The 22,539-nt window shown below is 46.4% G+C and overlaps 1 protein-coding gene across 1 annotated transcript in view; it reads right to left on the bottom strand.

Moving 5' to 3' along the window:
• Positions 1 to 18,347: 18,347 nt before the first annotated feature.
• The window catches only part of LOC147665696 (serine incorporator 3-like), a 122,222-nt gene continuing 118,030 nt past the window's right edge, over positions 18,348 to 22,539 (bottom strand). Inside the window, exon 10 of the mRNA XM_086949584.1 lies at positions 18,348 to 21,471. Coding sequence (XP_086805710.1) covers positions 21,333 to 21,471 — 139 coding nt within the window. The 3' untranslated portion in view covers positions 18,348 to 21,332. The remainder of the gene's footprint in view (positions 21,472 to 22,539) is intronic.

Below are 22,539 nucleotides of genomic sequence, written 5' to 3'. Positions count from 1 at the left end.
CCCATCCAACTCTACAAATTTTATGAGGCCGTGCACCTCATATTTTATTTATTTAAAGAGTTTTATGTATTTGGCACCCGTCCACGATGGCGAACCATTAGGCCCTGCGGGTTTGGGAGGGGCACTAATGCAGATGCAGCGTCATCCCCATTCTCGCCCCCTATTCTGACACGGAGCGGATGGGGCATTGTCAGACGCCAAATGGAGCCATGCCCTCCAAGCCAGAGCCTGAACCCTATTTCTGTGGGCTAGGACTTGGGGAAGATTTGGAGGGGCCACTGGACCCTAAAGAATACCAACCCCGAGACCCCAACATCGACTGGTGTGAGGAATTGGTGGACTGGACACTTTCTCATATATACTGGCATGGTCTCTCCTCCTACTATGACTATGGGGGAGGGAGCTTACCCTCAGTGGCAGTCAAGACTAACCTCTTTAAAGAGGTGCTTCAGCCAAGAGTGACCATCTCAGAAACTCTTCTCACATTTAACGAAGCCCGTACAGGTGTTCAGCTTGAGACCTCGTCCAAACCCTGCACATGAGCTCTTGTTACCAGGACAATTGCCAACCGCCATTGCCCTGCCTCTGGGGACCCCAATTTCTCATGCACAAACCTGCCCGGGAGAGCTTGGTGGTCCAGGCCTCCCGTGAAAATTCTGGTGCATTCTCTACCACCCGACTGGATAGAGAATTCAAGAGGCAGACACCTTAGGCAAGAAAATATTTTCTACCACCAGCCTGGCACTGCGGTCTGTAAACACTGCGTCCCTTTTGGGCTGTTACTCCCATGCACTATGGGATTTGGTTGTGCAGGTGATGCTCATAGTTCAGTGGAGGCCTGGATTGTACTCTCGCAAGCTATGGCAGGCAGTAGTGATGCAGCTATATTCACGATCCTAAATGGGAAGGACATGACCAACTCTCTAGGGAGTGGCCTTACGGAGCCACGTCTGGCTCAGGATGACTGGCTTTTCAGGGGATGTCCAAGCTTTGCTTACGGGCAGGCCCTATGACCACTGTCTCTTGCAAAACAATGCGGACTCAAGGATAGCAGAGCCACACACAGGCCCTTGAGCATCAGTCTTCCCCTATCTCAATGACTGGCTGTTTAAGGCAGGATTGGCCCAGGCAGTCGTCTCCCACCACCAAACTATGGCAGACCTCCTGTACTTGCTGGGGATTACTATCAACAAGCCAAAGTCCCATTTCACTCCCTCTCAGATGCACTCTTTCTTCAGAGCTGTTCTGGACATAGTGCAGTTTTGAGCTTTTCCTCCTGAATGGTGAGTCTAGGATATTCAGGCTACAATACCGATGTTTCAGCCTTTATCCTGGGTTTTGGTGAGACCGACTATGAGGCTGCTGGGCCTCATGCATCCTGCTTGTGACGCATGCCCGCATATGCGGGCTGTGCAGGGAGACCTGATTTTCCAATGGTTGCAGCATCAGGGGAATCTCTTTGACATGGTCCAGATCTTGGTGAAAACTACAAAAGATTTGCAATGGTGGTTAACAAACCAAAATGAGGTCAGCAGCAGACCCCTCTACCCCCCCCCCAACCAGATCTGACTGTAGTGACAGATGTGTCACTCCTGGGGTGAGGCAGCCATCTAGGAGAAGTGGAGATCAGAGTCCTCTGGTCTCCGGACTCTACATAAACCTTCTGAAGCTGGCACTGAAAGCCTTTCTACCCTCCATCAAGGGAAGACTACTGCAGGTGTACACTGACACCACCACCGACATGTGATATTGCAAGAAACAGGGCACAGTGGGCTCGTGGACCCTATGTCAAGCGGCCCTGCGTCACTGAACATGGCTGGAATGTCAGGTGAGTCTACACCTGGCAGGCTCTTTGAACGCCAGGCAGACAAACTCAGTCGTAGATGTCTAGCAGAACACAAGTGGCGTCTCTATCTAAAGGTGGTGCAAGGTCTCTTTCACCGGTGGATTCGATCTGTTGTCCACTGCCAAGAACACGCACTGTCAGCAGTTTTGCACACTGGAATTTCCAAGGCAGCTCTTGCAGGGAGGCGCTTTTCATCTCGAGTGGAGTTCTGCCCATACCACTCCTGCCCAGAGTTCTCAATAAGATCCGGAACAACCAGGCCAAAGTAATGCTTGTGGTTCCGGACTGGACTCAGAGAGTTTGGTATCCCGAACTGCTCAGCATGGCCATCGGTCCTAATCAGGCTGCCTCTTCAGGAAGATCTCTGTCGCAGCAGCAGGGGAGAGTTCTCCACCCGAACCGGCCAATGCTCCACCTTCATGCATGGAAATTGAGCAGCAACAGTTGACACCTTTTGACCTTCCGCCCGAAGTCTGCAATGTTATCTTGGTAACCAGGCATCTCTCTACCAGAATGGTATATGCCTGCCGTTGAGGCATGTTTATAACATGGTGTGCACTTCTTTCTGACACTCCTTTCACAGGTGCTTCTGTTTATTAATTCTCTTACCCAGCAGTGCTCTGCACTAGGCACGTTAAAGGTCTATCTTTCGGCTATCTCATCCATTCTGAGGTTGCCAGATCAGTTTTGATTAGGTTTTTAAAAGGCTTGCAACACGTTTCCACCTTCACCCATCGTCCTGCCTCGGTAGTAACTTAATCTTGTACTCACTTTTCTGACGTGTGCTCCCTTTGAGCCACCTCACAATTGTCCTCTCAGGATCCTTACCATCAAGATGGCTTTCCTAGTGGCAATAATATCTGCCCAGAGGGTCAGTGAGCTTCAGGCTTTGTCATCTAAGCCTCCATACCTGAACATCTTCGCAGACTGCCAAAAGTCCTCACTCCCATTAATGTAGGGCAGTCATTCACCCTGCCCACCTTTTACGCTCCGCCACATCCCTCTAGAAAGAGAAGCGACTCCACTGAGAGGACCCAAAAAAAGCATTGGTCGACCTTGACAACACAAATGAGTTCTGGGTGGACCACCAACTCTTCGTGGGGTATGTCCAAGCGAAGACGGGAAAGGCTGTGCAGAAACGGACCACCTCTCGATGGATTGTGCTGTGCTGAAATGCCTTGGATAAGAAGCAACCCTCGAAGGCTTGCATGCTCATCCTACCAGAGCCAATTCTTGTCTGTTTACATTTCCGGCCTGTGCTGGCAGCAGCTTCACAGCCTCACGTGCGCATGCGTCACACACAGTGCATGCACGCAGGCGGTGGCAGCAGGAGTCCAGAAGTGGACTCCTACTGCGCAACTGCGAGCCAGGGGCGCTTTTTATTTAGCACTGCCAGTCCATTGCATAACATTAGGAATGCTGCGCATGCCTAGTTTAGTGCAGAAGTCTGCATATAGGCTCCTCTTCGGGCGGTGACGTACAGTCGTCCCATGCCCTTTCAAAAGGCCTGGATGCGACTGGGGGCGGTATCCTGCCAATGATTTGTCACGTTGGACTCGGAGTGAGACGTGCTGTGACGCGGAACCGGCCGCCGGCGCAGGACATGCCTCATCCTGATAAGCTAAGTTTAGTTTTTATTGTATTTAATTATTTTATTTATTTTGGACCGTTGCTTTTCCTCTTAAAATGTATATCTTTAACCTGCGTAGAAGATAGTGCCCAGACTGCTAAGTTATAGCGCCATGTAGGAGCGGTCATCTCATTCAAAAAGCATTGCGCCCTGATTACATGGATGTAGCGCCGTGAATTCCATGACTAGGATCCGTGTGTACTGTGTAGATATATTCTTTTACTATTTGAGGGGGGCTTCATGGTGCACAGACATAGCGTTGTGTACTGCATGCAAGTGAACTGGCTGAAAATATAGCACACGCTTAGCTGCTTGCACTAAGAATAAATCAATTGACGGACATTGTGCACTGTTCTGCGTGATCGAAATTAACGCACAGATGTGGGGGCCTGCGCTTCGGACGTATCGCTTCCTGTTCCGCAAAGGCGACTATAGTGCACACACAGCGCGGCTGTTCTATATGCTAAGCAGGACGTGCCCGTAATGCATTGCATTTAATTTATTTCATATTCTACTTCCTAGCCCTAGCGAGGCACCAGAAACTTTGCCGCAGGTTCAGAGCAGTGTTGGTCATTTGTGGGCTTTGGTGTGCCATTGCTTGGTTAAAAACGATAATTTCTCGAAACCGAGTCAGCGCATTTGAATGGAAAGTTTTGGCTCTGCACTTCCGCGCCAGGGGAGCTTCACCACAGACATCCCTGATACCCAGTGCGCCCTAAATGCGCAGAGGATTCTCCTCCGTTCTTTGGGTCCCGGTGAGTTCATTATTATTATTTATTTTTGGTCGAGCAATCAAATCATCCAATCCAATATACACGCTCATGTCTATAAATCCGTCTCTTCCTTTTTCTCCCTTCCTCGAGATAATCTTATCCTCTCACTTGTCATCCTTCTGCTCTTTATTTATTAAGACAATGCAAGCCCCTTATCCAGTTCTTTAATTTAATAACAATAAGGTTTCGACATCGACAAGTTCTTATAATTGTGAAATATATATGTGCTTCCACAAACCTTAGTTATTATGGGCAGCTTGATGAGCACTAACCACGGCAGGCAGAACATTTCCAGGAGCCCTCATGCGGGAGAATTCTTATTGGAGGAAGACTCCACTTTAAAGGACTTTTAACTGCGCGCTGTCAGTAATTATAAGGAGAGCCCCTGGGGAGAGCAGGTCTGCCAGGATAAGGCAGGCGTTATTACATAGGGATCAACCTCATTTTATTCCTGATTTGATCTTTGACACATTCGAAGCATTTAACCTATCTATGAAAAGAGGATGGGTTATAAAGATATTCCTCGATATACGGTTTTGAAAAACAAATAGTGACATATGGTGCATTTTACACGTTTCTTCCAACACAATACAATAAAAGCAAAGGTTTCCCAGCCAGTACTGAAAAGGTAATGGCATCATGAAATATTACACTTTTTTTTAGGGTTCGACACCATAAACTCTGGTCAGAAGCACTGTTAACCTGTGAGCCGGTGGAATGAAATAACTAATCTGAGGGCTGTAGTAATCCAGGTTCGGGCTCAAAAGGGAGTTAGCATTTAATGATTGTGGAATACAAAAATACCACCCCAGTTCTGCATCGATTTCGCCAGGTAGACCTTGTGGAATTGGTTTACTCAAACCTCCAGTGCACCAAGTCTGTAGCATGTAAAAAGCTAGGTGTGCAGCAGGGGTTAGGTTTCACTGCTGCAGCAGGTGTAGTGGCACAGCTACCCAAAGTCTTGAGGGCCCGCTGAACCCTGATTGCGGTTGTGTGTCGTATGTCAAAAGGCGGTGTGCTCCACCACTAATTTTACCCTCACCACTTTCAAATGTCACCAGCCGCCACTGGTTCACCAAGCACTACTACTTGGTGTGAAATTTTTTGCAGATCCTCCTCCAGAGAGGTATTGTTTGAGTATTTATATTAAGGTAAGGAATCTGTGTTGAGAAGTCTATCAGATGAACAAGTTACTTACTTTTGGTAATGCTTTATCTGGTAGACAGACTGTCAAGCGGTAGATTCCTTACAAACCCTCCCACCCTCCCTGCTCTGAAAATGGATTTCTAGGGACAGGGCTGTTCCCCTTCCAGGGCCCTAGTTTCACACACAAGTAGTTAGTGTTCTCTTTGGCCAGTATTCTTCATTGCTCAGTGCACTGGGTGGTGCCTATATAGGCACCACGCAGGTCACTTCTGGCGTGGATGACTTCGGAGACGCCAGGCAAATGACACCACCTGCCGGCGGTCAGGGATACTTCTCCTGAATAAGTTCTGGGTCCTGTCTGATGCCTGGGGATATTCTAAGGTAAGGAATCTACAGCTATATAGTCTATAATAGATAAGGTGTTAACAAAGTTTTCATCAGGTCTCTAATGCTAGCCTGCCACAATAAGCTTGGATTTGCAAAATTTCAAACTACACACCACCTGTGGAAAATTAATCCAAATGCTTTTGGCAGTTTATTCAAGCTGTCTTCAGTGGATGTCAAAATCATCACTTCGTCTGAAAAATGTAGGAGTTTTAGGTCTCGACATACAAACAACATCAGTTGACAACTTTATGAAGATTTGCACTCGTTTAAATAAGTATGAGAGGACAATCCTCAAATCAGAGGGAAACTGTTAGAAAGGTAAATATCTAATGGATATTTTAAAACATAGATTCCTCATGTTTTGAATAGCCACAGGTGCTAGACTCAATCCGGGGAGGTTCACTAGCAGATCTCCCATGTCCCAGAAGGTGTTGTCATACAGCTTCGAACTGCCTCGAAAATGACTGGGTGGTGCGTCATATAAGCAACACACTTGTGCCCTAATGTCAATTCCTTTCTTTCTGTGCCTTTCGAAATGGATCTGGAGCTCCGTTCCCAACTTTTGTCAACCTAAGATTATTTTCATAATGATTAGTGAGCTAGGGAACCAATGTCCTCTCTAAAAACATTGCCGGCTTCAAACTGTGTAGATTCTCCAAGAAGCAGATGCCAGTCACAGATCTCCATTAGGTATGACTTTGGTTCCTGGGATCCGGTCATGACTCATGCAAGAAGTTTGCCGTCAGGCACCCAAACGTAATTGTCCCAGTCAGGAGGCCATTCCCAAGACTGGTCCACATTCTCATCGAAGTCTTGAGAGAAAGTCAAAGTTGACGACCAAGTGCAAACACAAGAAGACAAACCAGGACTTACCTTACCAAGTGTCGGCTTTAGTGTGGTGCTACCAGTTCCACCGCACTGGGTGCTGAAGTTGAGGTGGTTCTGTCTGCGTGACAGACTAAACCGTATTAAGAGCAGCCTGCATAGATCTTTCTGTACGGGGCATTTTTTAGGGAATCATTACAACAGCATGGTAACTATAGTGGTTAATGCACTTGAGGCCTAGATCTGTGATATGTTTAGTTTAAGTTTTGACCCATGGCATAGCGTGTAGAGGGTTACTGTTCCAACTGCAAAGCACAATGGGTTACATGTAGATCAATAATTTATTGTATATGGCTCAATGAGTTATTGCTTTTGTCACATAAATCCTTTTATCACTTAAAGTTCTTGAGTAGCAATACTTCTAATATAGCACATTGAGCAATGTACTGGCATCAAAGTGCTGCAAGCACATTGAGAGGCCTATGTTTAGAACCTTATTATTTTTTCCCCTCAGTCTTTCTTTATTCTAAGGTTGCTGGCGGATATATGAGGTTAGCACGCATACTTTTAGCACGCATACCATTACCACGCATTTTTTACAACGCAGGACCTTTTACAACGAATACCTTTACAACGCATTACACTACAACGCAGATACTATTACAACGCATACCATTACAACGTAAGTATAGGTAAGTATATAATATGAATAAATAATGTAAACAATAATTATTTAAATATTTTAATTAATTATTAAATATTTTATTAAATATTTTAATTAATTATATTAATTTTTATGTAATAATTTGTAAATATATATGTTAAAAATACCCCTGTACCCCTAAACCCAAACCCAGCCCTGAACCCTAAAAATACCCCTGTACCCATAAACCCAAACCCAGCCCTGAACCCTAAAAATACCCCTAAACCCAAACCCAGCCCTGAACCCTAAAAATACCCCTGTACCCCAAAACCCAAACCCAGCCCTGAACCCTAAAAATACCCCTGTACCCCAAAACCCAAACCCAACCCTGAACCCTAAAAATACCCCTGTACCCCCAAACCCAGCCCTGAACACTAAAAATACCCCTGTACCCATAAACCCAAACCCAAACCCAGCCCCAGCCCTGAACCCTAAAAATACCCCTGTACCCCAAACCCAGCCTTGAACCCTAAAAATACCCCTGTACCCCTAAACTCAAACCCAGCCCTGATCCCTAAAAATACCCCTGTACCCCAAACCCAGCCTTGAACCCTAAAAATACCCCTGTACCCCTAAACCCTAACAATACCCCTGTACCCCCAAACCCAGCCCTGAACCCAACCCCAGCCCTGAACCCTAAAAATACCCCTGTACTCCAAACCCCAACCCTGAACCCTAAAAATACCCCTGTACCCCAAACCCAGCCCTGAACCCTAAAAATACCCCTGTACCTCTAAACCCAAACCCAGCCCTGATCCCTAAAAATACCCCTGTACCCCAAAACCCAAACCCAGCCCTGAACCCTAAAAATACCCCTGTACCCCTAAACCCAGCCCGTAACCCTAAAAATACCCCTGTACCCCTAAACCCAGCCCTGAACCCTAAATATACCCCTGTACCCCTAAACCCAAACCCAGCCCTGAACCCTAAAAATACCCCTGTACCCCTAAACCCAAACCCAGCCCTGAACCCTAAAAATACCCCTGTACCCCTAAACCCAAACCCAGCCCTGAACTCTAAAAATACCCCTAAACCCAAACCCAGCCCTGAACCCTAAAAATACCCCTGTACCCCAAAACCCAAACCTGAACCCTAAAAATACCCCTGTACCCTAAAACCCAAACCCAGCCCTGAACCCTAAAAATACCCCTGTACCCCAAAACCAAACCCAGCCCTGAACACTAAAAATACCCCTGTACCCCAAAACCCAAATCCAGCCCTGAACCCTAAAAATACCCCTGTCCCCCAAAACCCAAACTCAGCCCTGAACCCTAAAAATACCCCTGTACCCCAAAACCCAAACCCAACCCTAAACCCTAAAAATACCCCTGTATCCCCAAACCCAGCCCTGAACCCTAAAAATACCCCTGTACCCCTAAACCCAAACCCAGCCCGGAACCCTAAAAATACCCCTGTACCCCTAAACTCAAACCCAGCCCTGATCCCTACAAAAATACCCCTGTACCCCAAACCCAGCCTTGAACCCTAAAAATATCCCTGTACCCCTAAACCCAAACCCAGCCCTTAACCCTAAAAATACTTCTGTACCCCTAAACCCAAACTCAGCCCTGAACCCTAAAAATACCCCTGTACTCCAAAACCCAAACCCAGCCCTGAACCCTAAAAATACCCCTGTACCCCAAAACCTAAACCCAACCCTGAACCCTAAAAATACCCCTGTACCCCAAAATCCAAACCCAGCCCTGAACCCTAAAAATACCCCTGTACCCCTAAACCCAAACCCAGCCCTGAACCCTAAAAATACCCCTGTACCCCCAAACCCAGCCCTGATCCCTAAAAATACCCCTGTACCCCAAAACCCAAACCCAGCCCTGAACCCTAAAAATACCCCTGTACCCCTAAACCCAGCCCGTAACCATAAAAATACCCCTGACCCAAACCCAGCCCTGAACCCTAAATATACCCCTGTACCCCAAAACCCAAACCCAGCCCTGAACCCTAAAAATACCCCTGTACCCCTAAACCCAAACCCAGCCCTGAACCCTAAAAATACCCCTGTACCCCATAACCCAAACCCAGCCCTGAACCCTAAAAATACCCCTGTACCCCAAAACCCAAACCCAGCCCTGAACCCTAAAAGGTTAAATTAAATTATATACTTACCTATACTTATGTTGTAATGGCATGCGTTGTAATAGTATCTGCGTTGTAATGTCTTGCGTTGTAAAGGTATGCGTTGTAAACGATCCTGCGTTGTAAAGGTATGCGTGGTAATGGTATGTATGCGTGGTAACAGTTACATACCGTTGTGGATAAAATGGTTCCTTTGCGTAGCAATATAATTTTTATTAGTAAGGCATCCCAATCATTGTTACATTTATGGGACGGATCTACTAATATTGTGCACCAGGTTTAAATCTGTAATGCAATACAAGGGCAAAGTGTTGTTTTGGGGTTTACTTTCCAGTGCGAATCATGAATTGCGTTGCCCTAAAGTAACAGTGGCATTAAGGTCAGGTAGCGCAGTTGGAGTAACATTATGAAGCAGTACCAACGAACTGGATTATTTCACTTCCCACTTGGGATTTATTGGTATATATTGTGGCAATCACGCGGCGACTCACTGGAGGAATCGCTAAAGACTACAGGTTCCAGCAGGCTACAAAGTGGCCACGCCTATTGGAGCGGGAATGACTGTTTATTAGGTGGTTTAGAAAACAGCCGTGATATTTGGCTTGCACAGTCCAGAGCCCATAAAGAAGTGCTGTAATGCACGAAACGCGTCGGAGAGGACTTAATATGTAGTGAAAACAATCTTGTGCGTTTGGCATCAGCTGTTCCTCCAATAAATGTTTGGCTGATGAAACCTACCTGAGTGGGCCCTCTCTCTTCGACAGGCAACTTGTTGGAATATATATATATAATTACTTTTATTGTAAGCATAAAGCCATCTCGTTTAGGCTGCACCATTTTGTCTTTTTAAACTTTTAATTTATCTGATATAGGGTTTCAAAGAAAAGCATAAGTAAAACCATCGCACCAGAAACATTTTTGACAAATACGGCCAGACCAATTGGCTTTGCTAATGCTTGTTACATATGTTTTACCTACGTTTTTTTGCTCCTGCCCGAATAATAGATTTGAAGTAAAAGTGCCTGTTGAAGTGGTCTAGGCAAAACCTATATGGCCGAGATACCCGCCACCCCCTCTCAACACAATCCCCAAGAATTGGGAAACCGGAAACAGTTCTTGAACTTTTGGAAGGCGGGAAGGGAGTCACCCTTTCCGGCCGTATTTATTAAAATATGAAACAAAAGAAAACATTAAAATAACAGTTTCATATAATGTACAATTTCATTTCCACATTACGATGTTGGCTAACCTTAACAGATCTCTAATACAAAGGTTCTCCTAGCCGAACTAACATCCTACAAAACATTTGACTTGAAATTGTACATCCTAACGTTAAGGGCCAACGGCAAGGTCGTAACCGGTGTCAGATCCCTAAACCAGAAATACCCCCCTCACTTGTGAGAGGAGCGACCGCACAGAGGCGTACCTCAAGTGCATTTACCAATTTCCCTTTGTACTTGACGGGGGCCCAAATAAACTCGACGCCATTTAACGGTCGTTCGAGGACTCGTGTGAGGTGTCTAAAAGGTAGCGTAAACCCCCTCCCGCACCCCACACAACTTACCCATCTGCCGTCGCAGATGTCCTGGCCCCGGGAAATTCCCCAGGAGGGGCCGTAGCCCCTCCTATCCAGGAAGGGGCCTTGACCACCTTTCCTTTCCTTCCGGCGGCCTCTCCTTAGACAGGACCGCCTCCCCGTTGAGGGGCCAATTGGCCACCTCCCCCGCGCGCTCCCATCCGTAATGGGTGACGCCCCCTCATAGGGATCTTCCAATTACTGCTCACCGATCATGACCTTACCGCCCGACCAAAATAAATACGACAGTTCTACCTAAGTTACTAAGATCTATAAAGCAAAACAACATTTATTATCAAGCGTAAATACTGATCAATCCTTGTTCAAAATTACTTTATTAGCAAAACATACTGAAAATAACCAATCTTTATTGCATCGTTAAGAACTTTCACGACAATCATCACAACCTGTAAGAAAACAGAGAAAACCAAAGATACTATATCAACTGTATTTACAACGAATCGCTGTCCTCAGGGGCTGGTGGGTGGGTCAAAATTGCTCTTCGTTCTGTCTCGAGCTCACGTGCAGCGGGGAGGTGCAGCTTCAGAGCACAGGAACAAGAGGATGCTTTCTTGGCTTCCGCTCCTTTTATCCGTCTTCAGGGTGGGCGTGAACCCGCCCCCGCCTGCCTCCAAGGGCGTGGCCGGCCGTGTTGGTGTCTAGGCCAGCCCACTCTAGGGCGGGAAAAAGGCGCGCCCCGGCTACGCCGCTTCGGGCATACCAGCCGGGACTCGCCTCCCGCCCAAGATGGCTTCCCGGGGGGATCGTGGTACTCGACCATACGTTCGGGGGGACGATTGGTCGCCCCTTTCCATATGGCCGAGATACCCGCCACCCCCTCTCAACACAATCCCCAAGAATTGGGAAACCGGAAACAGTTCTTGAACTTTTGGAAGGCGGGAAGGGAGTCACCCTTCCCGGCCGTATTTATTAAAATATGAAACAAAAGAAAACATTAAAATAACAGTTTCATATAATGTACAATTTCATTTCCACATTACGATGTTGGCTAACCTTAACAGATCTCTAATACAAAGGTTCTCCTAGCCGAACTAACATCCTACAAAACATTTGACTTGAAATTGTACATCCTAACGTTAAGGGCCAACGGCAAGGTCGTAACCGGTGTCAGATCCCTAAACCAGAAATACCCCCCTCACTTGTGAGAGGAGCGACCGCACAGAGGCGTACCTCAAGTGCATTTACCAATTTCCCTTTGTACTTGACGGGGGCCCAAATAAACTCGACGCCATTTAACGGTCGTTCGAGGACTCGTGTGAGGTGTCTAAAAGGTAGCGTAAACCCCCTCCCGCACCCCACACAACTTACCCATCTGCCGTCGCAGATGTCCTGGCCCCGGGAAATTCCCCAGGAGGGGCCGTAGCCCCTCCTATCCAGGAAGGGGCCTTGACCACCTTTCCTTTCCTTCCGGCGGTCTCTCCTTAGACAGGACCGCCTCCCCGTTGAGGGGCCAATTGGCCACCTCCCCCGCGCGCTCCCATCCGTAATGGGTGACGCCCCCTCATAGGGATCTTCCAATTACTGCTCACCGATCATGACCTTACCGCCACAGGCCGGATAGTTGACCGGCTATCCGGACCCCCCACAAAACACTCCTACCTAAAGGTCATGCTGTAATCTCCTTAACCATGCTATGAAGTCTCCTATGAGTAATTCGTTCCCCACCCGGGACAAATGAACACCGTCTCCCAAATACATACTGTCCCCTTTAATACAACCATGCGAAACAGAATGCAGTGTACTCGAACGAAACAATCTACTCATTTTATTATTAATTTTCCTTACTGAATGATTCAGCGCAGAAACAGAAATAGCCCCCCGCCACACTTTCCGTGGGATCATATGGGACCATGCAATTGTGCACCCTGGAACTCTTCTCGCCAACCAACTTACCGTGGAAAGCATCGCCTCAAGAAGAAGTCGTCTACCAGTGGTCACCAAATCATTGCCCCCAAGATGTACTATGACTACAGACGGCGGTGACCTTGTCCGCCCTAACAAACCCTCGAAAAATGATCGAAACTGGTCAATACAGAGCCCGCCCTTTCCGTAGAAGGACACACTGTAACCGTATTCCCCAGCCACGTGAATCATGTCACCTGCTTTGAATACGTCCGCGGCACGCCTCACGTATGAGTGGCCCACGACCCACACCTCCTTTTTCACAGCCGGCAATGTCTGACCGCTGGCCCCCCGGTGTCGGGTCGACTGGACAGTCCGCCCCGCCTCGTAGGCTTGCGCAACTGAAAACCAAACAAAAACAAGAAGCGTGAGTACATCATTACAGCTTCACAACATGTGCAACCGCACATACCTCTTATAACAGTTCGAGGACCAACGCCCCACACGTTTTACTTGTTCAACGTTCAGACCCCTGGCTGTAGCTTCCGTAGCAGCCCCTATCCGAAAGGAATGGGTCCCAAAGTCGCCGGGGTTCAAGCCCGCGGCAGCAATCGACATCGCAAGCACCCGCTGAAACTGAAACCTTGTCAGTGGGGTGGCGTCAGCGTGTCTTAACAAGGTTCCCCCCCATGCTGCCACCCTCTGTGCTAAATATTCCTCTACGCACCCCACAGGGCACATGGCAGACCCGGGGATCCTCTGGATGATTACGCAGTCCCCGATTGCATCCTGATCGGATTTGGACCTGACAAACGAGACCGTCATTGTCTCCTCCCTGACCTGAATGTGTTCCCGGCACAGTCCCCCCATCGTATCCCGCTTGTTCCTTGCCACTAACTCGCTTACCCGCATAGCCCCATGGAATGCTAACGCAAATGCGGCTCGGAACAACACTGCTTCATACTGGGAGGAACATGTTATCGGTAGCACGGATAATAACAGGGCCAACCTATCCAGACCTATCGGGTGCCTATCGTCTACTCTGCGACCCTCAAGGCGTTGCCACCCACGTAGCGCTTTTTGCACAACGAAAGACGCTGTCGGGTCCTGGATCCCATGAGCCTTTGCCATGAAGGAAATGGCGGCCCGATGCCTCTGGGCCGTGGCTACTGACTTGCCTGCGTGACGTAAGGAGAGCAGGAATCTCACTACACTCTCTTCCAGACCCCAAAGCTCCCTCCCGGCAGTACCCAAAAAGGCCCAATAGGAACGGAACGCCCCTTGATATGCCATCCTCGTCCTGGGTGCTAAACTCTCTCCCACGAGGTTTTGTAGTTCGGGGCACCGAGAGACCAGAGAGCTTCGGGAAAGGGTGCCGCCACCGGGTCCGCTGTGGGCAGAAAACCCCAGAAGGCCTGCATACGGAAACGAGAAAGCGCATCAGCCGCTTGGTTCATCACCCCCGGCACGTGTCGCGCCCTAAACAGTACATTCAGTTGCATGCACAACAACACAATTTCTTTGAGCAGTCTCAGAATCAATTTGCAACGTGCTGCCTGACTATTGATACACTCAACCACGGTCATGTTATCAGACCAGAACACCACAGAGTGATCCCTAAATCCTTCTGGCCATGTTTTCAAGGCCACCATAATAGGGAACAGTTCGAGAAAAGCAATGTTACTTGTCAACCCACACTCATGCCACCATGACGGCCATTTTTGGGCCGACCATTGTGTACCCAATATGGCGCCAAAACCCACACTCCCCGCCGAGTCTGTCCATAGCCCCAACTCCTCGGAAGACACTGCTGGTTTATTCCAGACAATTCGACCATTGAAATCCGCCAGGAATGCAATCCAAATGCGCATGTCCTGGCGAACCTCTGCCGAGAGCCTCGTACGATGATGTCCTTCCTTCAAGCCGACCATGGACTGTGCGATCGAGCGGGAAAAGGGGCGTGCCATCGGCATTACTCTCAGGGCAAAATTCAACTGACCCACCACCTGTTGCAATTGATGCAGATTCACTTTCGTTGCACGAATACATGTCTCAAGGGATAACCTGAACTTTAACACCTTTTCTTTAGGTAATCGAAAACAACCTTCCACCGAGTCGAGCTCGATCCCCAGAAACTCGATCAAGGTCGAGGGGCCCACCGTCTTACCTGGCGCCAATGGCACACCGAATTGATTCATTAGGACACAAAATTCATGTAAAGCCTGTCCGCACTCAGAATCCCCGGCTGCCCCCAGAAACAGAAAGTCATCAGGATAGTGCATAACATGTTGAAAACCTGTCTTCCTCGTGAATACCCACTGCAGAAAACAACTGAATTTCTCGAAATAGGCACATGAAATTGAGCATCCCATTGGCATACATTTATCCATGTAATAGCGACCCTGAAACTGAAAACCAAGGAGACGCTGATCGTCTGGGTGTACCGGGAGCAACCGGAACGCTGACTCGATGTCCGATTTGGCCATCAGCGTCCCGGGCCCCAGGCGATTCAACATGGCAACGGCCTCATCGAAAGATGCGTACCGCACCGAACATACTACCGGGTCTATTGCGTCATTCACGGAAAGACCACGTGGGGCTGATAAATTGTGTATCAGTCGAAACTCACCCGGGTCCTTCTTGGGGATCACCCCTAGAGGAGAACACACAAAATTAGCAACTGGTGGCAAATCGAATGGACCGGCGACACGACCTCGAGTCACCTCTTTCCCAATCTTTACCTGCACCACTGCCGTGTGCTGTAAGACCGACATTTGATTCTTACAGTCCGGTACCCCCCGAAAATCCCCCACTGGGATGCGGAAACCATATGAAAACCCGTTCCGTAACACCCCAGCGGAAGCATGATCCGGGTATTCGCTGAGCCAAGGAATCATTGCCATGGTATCAATCGGGGTTGGTAAAGGCGCCCCTCGGACTATATTAGACCTGTTTGGCGCCTCCCTTACCACCGTTATCACCCGTTTTGGCTCTGCACATGGACTCAGGATGGGATGGCTGCCCGCACCCCCCACACTCATGTCTGAATTTGCATGACCCCTGGGGCCTGGTACATTTGCCCCTGTTAAAGTTCCAACAGATCCCCTTTTTTCCTGTGTTGCCACTCGGCTTCGTGTGGAACTCGTTACCTGTACTCGTCCGAAAGGGCGTCCCAGAGTTTTGGCGGGAGGATTCCCCCCCGTTACTCCCTACTAATGGCACCTTCAACATCCCTGTACTTTCCATTTTTTGCCAAGACACAGAGTCGTAACAATCCCAGGACAACAACGGGTTGTGTTCTTTAGCTTTTCTAAACAGGTTATCATAGCAGAACCACTGATTGCCCCCATATGCCACAGAATACTCCATAATACGTGACTGATAGATGGGTAACTCGGTCAACAACTCAGGTCTGCGCTCCCCCATGATGGAAGTAAAAATTCCCCACGCTCTGCCCCAAGTACCAATGGTCTCGTCGACCTTAAAGGCGGCCATTTTTGCGCGCCAAACACTCGGATGCATGAGCTCTTTTTGACTCTTTACATGCTCGATCTCGTAATGGTCGGTAAGCAATGAAAACATGTTTATATATTTATCCGCCCAAATCAATTCCTTGACTTCTAGTGGGACGTGCTGGGCAATCTTCTCCTTTCGAGAAGGCGCAGACTCCCCCCCCGCAATCGGCAATGGCCGCTTACCTGAAGTAGACCCCACGCTTGTCGCCGAACTTGGGCCTGCTGTACTTCCAACCGCCGGGACCTGCGGGGGAACAAGAGATGGAGTCTTCGCAGCCTCCCTAGATTCCCGCAGTTGCCTCATCACTGCCCGGGCGTCGTCAGCCGTGGCGCCCTCGCTATCGTTTCCCAACCACGCTGCCAATTGCGCCGCTAACTCGGGGGGCATATCCTCCCTGTTCGCAGGGGTAACCACCACAGGGATTGGATTCCCCTCCTTTGGCGCCGGGGTTGGCTCCTCTCGTGGCACTTCGGGAACCGGGGTCTCCCCCCCAAGTGCTCCCCTTCTGGGCCTCTTGCTCCTTCCACCGGGAATTGTTCCCTGCAAAGGCCGTTTCGATCCTCCCTCCCCGTCCTTAGCCTCAACCTTTCTCTTTAGATCGGCTATCTCCTTCATGAGTATGCGGAGCATCTCCTCGGTACCGACCCGCTTTCCGACCTTCTTCGGCATTCTTAGACGGGATATCTGTAAGACAAAAAGAAGGATTACAACGCTCAAAATTGCTCTTCGTTCTGTCTCGAGCTCACGTGCAGCGGGGAGGTGCAGCTTCAGAGCACAGGAACAAGAGGATGCTTTCTTGGCTTCCGCTCCTTTTATCCGTCTTCAGGGTGGGCGTGAACCCGCCCCCGCCTGCCTCCAAGGGCGTGGCCGGCCGTGTTGGTGTCTAGGCCAGCCCACTCTAGGGCGGGAAAAAGGCGCGCCCCGGCTACGCCGCTTCGGGCATACCAGCCGGGACTTGCCTCCCGCCCAAGATGGCTTCCCGGGGGGATCGTGGTACTCAACCATACGTTCGGGGGGACCGATTGGTCGCCCCTTTCCATTAGTTTGAGGTTAAGAGCCACAAAGAATGAGTTCAGTATTTGACAATTCTTTTTTGTTTGATTCGCTGGTAAACGAGAAGTTGGCCCTTCCATGCCATGCATTGCAATCTGTATTTGGAACAGGGCACTGGGAGGAGTCAAAGTCAACTCAGAATTCCTCTGCCACCATGCTACCCATTCTCTAATGTTTTTCGGTTAACTGCATCGTAAGGCAATCATGCCAATGCCCAATTGGGTGAACCGACCTGTCAATCAAGCAGAAGAAGTCTTATCGCTGCAGTGAGGAAAGGAACCAAACCACATTCTTCTTCCTTGTTACTGCCCTTGCCTAGCACTAGTGAATATCACACACTTCTTCTCTCACCCCACCCACCTCAAAAGGCCACTCAATCAGCTCTCTCATCGCCACACCAGCCTGTTCCATATTTACTGCCTTGTTATCTTCTTTACCAGCCCAATATCGAATGGGTCAGGCTGTCTCACAAAAATATCTTACATTCTGGTGAGTGCGTGCTCTTTGAACAGACCTTTTATGGCCTATAGCACACAAAGCAGTGTTGAGGCTCAATGTGAGCTTCATCACACCCATTTATGGATTTTCCCCCGTCTAGACAACCTGAGCAAAACAATACCTACTATTACTTCGGTATCCGCGTATGTAATGCTGGTGTTGATCACTCTCCAGTCCTTTATAGGTCACAAATTTGCATGAGAGAGACCATTTAAGACACATCAAATCACAGGGTGTTGTGCAGTGCGTAAGCAATATACCCAGTGCGTCAAAACTTCCATATAGAACCAAAAGACAGTCACGTGTTTGCATAGGGACGATCGAAGAGCGCTTTTGTCATCATTTTACAGAGACTTCAACCGTGTTTCTGCAAATTATTCCAATACTTGTGACCCCCCCCTTACAGGTGTTCGCAAAATGAAAAACACGAGGCACAATTATGCTAAAATCTCTTTATGAAATCTTTACAGTGTAAACCAGATAAGTGCTTGATGCACACGACACAAACACAATGTCGCAACATCTTCATTGGGGATACATCATATGGAAATTACTTCATTGGTAAATAAGAACAGTAGACTTTAAACAACATTTATATGCTTGCCTAGTCAAGGCAGCTGTGCAACTTACGAAAACAGGCCTACAGCTCAAAATCTTCAAGCAGCAAAAAAATTAGGTAGTGATAAAAGAAAAATGGCTGCATTCTCAATGGCAAGGTGAAAGTCCTAATTGTAGCATTTATTTAGCAACTGTTAAGGTTTCTTGTCTTGGGGAGCAGACTTCAACCAGCAGGGTGGTGTGCACCACTGTGAAATAGAGTTTACATTCGTGACTGGAATGGCTGGGGGCTCGATGAAAAATTTGCACAATTTGAAAATATATTGTGTGCTGTTCTAGTGAGACAAAAAATATGTACAAGTAATAAAACTTGGTGGAAATTAGATGTAATAAGCTACAGAAATTATGTTTTTCATTTTACATTTCACAAGAGAATTCGAGACCACAAAACAAGGAAAAACTCTTCAATCCTAATCAGCTGTTTATGGATATGTGCATTTGAGGTTCATTGAGCAAATTAAAAGTTTCCTGACGGTTTAAATATCTAAAGTTTCGTTTCAAAACATTTAAACATATTCTTTTCATAGCACTATATAAAGTAATAACAGCTTTTTTGCAAAGAAAACATTCACAAAGCTGTAGGATTTGTCCAAGATGTTGACTGCAAATGCAAGTTTGTAAAGTAAATTAAAATTTTGTCACAAACAAATTAAGGTTTTTTGCAGCTCCAAGGCAGCTAAAATGGACTCCAGCACTTACTTTGTTTTGAATAAGGCTTATCCACCTTTGTTCAGTAAGGACCGAAACAAAATCTAGGTAACCACAGTTCTGCATGAATCAGACAAAAGCCAGTTGGTTTAAGTCCACTATCTTCAAGCTGTTAAATTCACACAAATTTGGAATCTGCGATGGGTAATATTCAGCAGATCTCTAAATCAATGGGGACTGTTGGTTCTCAAGAATGTAAGCTAACTTAAAAATGGTCCCTGTAAGTTAACCTCTTTTAATCAATAGTATGCAATGTCAATGTAAGATTTCTAGGAGAAGTTTCGTGCACCTAGTCAATTAATCTTATTTCACAAATGGTAATTATTTTTCAAACATATATTTTCTGAAAAAGACAGCAATGTAATGCCACCAAGGGTTTCTGGTGACCTAATAATCCAAACAAAAATACAGAGATGGCATAATTACACAGTAATGCACTCTTCAGCCACCATATACATATTTTTTCATTGCATGTTTTATCACAAGAAAAATATTTATTATTCAAGCAGATAAATGTATATGAAAAGGAGTAAGTTGAACACTGGAGTATACTATTGGTTGGCTTTAGTAAAAAAACAGCAAAAATGATCAAGGGAGAGCTATTTGTGAGGGTATATCTACTTTTATTACTTTTCGTGGGTGTAGTGCTCACTAATGTGGCTTAATTAAACTACATAGCTTGTATTGATTAGTCAAAGTGATTGTCATGCTTAGCAACTTGTTAATCAGAATGAAGAAATTATTTTCAAGACTTCCATTTTGGATGAAATTTGGAATTCATGAGAATGCTGTTTCCATGAATTGCGTATCCACAAATCACTCCTGTTTGTGAAATGACAAGTGCAAGAACGAAATATATATACATATATATAATATATTAATTTATTGTAGTTGAAATAAGTATATTTATTGGGGCATCAAACTGCCTCCTTTAAATACATGCAGACAGTTTAATAGAACAGTGTATTATCAAGAAATACTATTTTCTCTATGTCACAAGTAAACCTGCTTGCATACGTGCTTATATGTTGTTTAGGTTTAAAACAAAATGTGTAATGCAGAAAGTCATTTATATAATGCGTGCTACTAAGAGAAATGTTTAATTGAAAAAGACAATCGCTATAGAAAGGGAGAAGCCCCTGCTTTGAAATAACGTTTGCTGCTTCCAAAAATAAAAGCATGTGCATTGGCCAAGGTCAAAATGCCTGGCTTTGTGCCAATGTATATAAACACAGGCTTTCACAAATGCTGTTTACATGTATTACATACCAATGCGGTTTATCGCAGTAAAGCCTACCCTCTTGGTTTTAACAAAGCTGGGAGAAAATGTAGTCAGAAGGATTGTATTCTGTATATACTCTAGTGCAAAAGTTTATTGGAAGGTGCAATGATACGCTAATCAACTGATAGCATGGAGGTGGAAGAGTAATACTGCCCTGAATGGAGCCAAAGCCTCTGTATGTCATTTTTAGAGTATTGGTAATAATTGGTCTTGCAGACAGTTGCAATGTTAGGCCAATCCTAATAAAAGTGGGCCAAAACAATGTACATGTTTGGCACAATTTTCCAAATATCAAGCGAGTCTAATTCTAGACACAGGGACATATATTAAGTGTTACAATGATTGTGCAGCACATTTTGGCAAAATCTGTGACTCTAAAAGAGAATCCAAACTTGTAAGCTACCATACTCACTTTTCTTCAATAATGGTAAAATAAAGGTAAAATTAAATATAATGTATCTGTTTACATTGAGCAACATTTAAAACATAAGTTAATGAACCCATGGCAATTTTCTTTCTAAGCAAATCACAGTGCTACTATGGTGGATGAAAAACAAAACTGTATATAGATAGATATATATAGATATATATATAGAGAGATCATATAGTCTTACAAAGTGCAACACAACTTAACATGGCTTTACAACATTAAGCATTATTTGGTCTAGCACTCATAGAACGTTACAATCTGCACGTTGCACAATGCTCAGAGTAATCCACACAACTTTCTCCATTTTTAACCGACTTAAGTAATGTGTGAAGATTTCACTTATCAATTGAAGAAAGGGAATGTGATCTGATGAACGAGGAATGTTTAACTGAACTCGCGATTGGTCAGAATGGCTGGCGCTGCCAGGGTCCAAACATACAGCAGAAGGCATACCCAAGTCGAGGTGATTTTGACCCAAACTGCTGGCCACTTGCTTGTCATAGTCTTAAAGTCTGCATCAGGGCTATAAAATGAAAATAACATTAAGAAGTGAGGAGTGAGAAAAGAAATCAAATGCAACTAAAACTAGCAACAAGGACACGTTTACAGTCCTGCTAACCCTATACAGCTCCACTTTACTTCACATTTTTGAATGGCAGCGAAATGTGGTAGGAAATGATTGCAACAGTGTTGGACTTATTCAAAAGCAACAAATCAAAAATTTGGTGTCAGCTCATTGAAAGCCTTTCTGTTAATCTCATTCTGCTAGGAGGAGGGAGAAAAGGCCCAAGTTGGAAAGGTTAGGTGTAGAACATATCATAGTATATCCCCACAGAACACTTTCTGATGGATACTTAGTATACCCCAAGGCGCCACACTGGATCCGAAAACTCAAAGCAGTGCTCCTGTGAGCCAGTACGTGAAGCTTTCCGAATCTGTGCAGGCTTAGTTTCACTACAGAAGTAACAAAAGCAGCTGCATATAAATGTCACCCATGCACGTTGACTTCAGTTCCTTTCTTTCCATACCTTCAGATGCGGATCAGGAGATCTGCTCTTTTTCTTCATTCCTTGTACAGATGTTTTCTCTGGTAATTCTATTACACTTTTCCAGTGTGCAAGGGAACATAGCACACTCTTAAAACTACAGGGTTCAAACCTTGTAAGCACTGTCACAAACAGATGTCTGTGACAGATACCCACAAGGTCTGCCCCTGGTTTGGGTTTGGCACACAACTCCAAGGCCTGCAATGACTGAACCCAGATAAATTCAAAAGCCATTTGAAGCATAAAGTAAACTTTTACATGACAAAGCATTGTTGGACTCCATGCAGGTCCCATTTGGTGAAGTCTCAAGGCAGTTCAAAAGATTTATGAGCTTCTTTGGCCCAAACAAGTCAGGATAACCAAGTTTGTTATTCGATCAGGCCTATATACCACAGATTGTCTCATACAGGCTAATGAAACGTGTGTTGCTTCCGCGCAACTCCTGGATGATACACAGGCTTCTACATGGGCGTCTTGACATCCCTAATGGACATGTCCTTTGGCGTGTCCCTTCTGTGTATGGGGAGACCGGCAGACAAGACAAA

This window comes from Lissotriton vulgaris, unplaced genomic scaffold (genome assembly GCF_964263255.1).
Source record: "Lissotriton vulgaris unplaced genomic scaffold, aLisVul1.2 SCAFFOLD_260, whole genome shotgun sequence".
NCBI classification, from domain to species: Eukaryota; Metazoa; Chordata; class Amphibia; order Caudata; family Salamandridae; genus Lissotriton; species Lissotriton vulgaris.
Note: the sequence above shows the minus strand (reverse complement) of the source record. Positions and strands in the feature narration are given on the sequence as shown.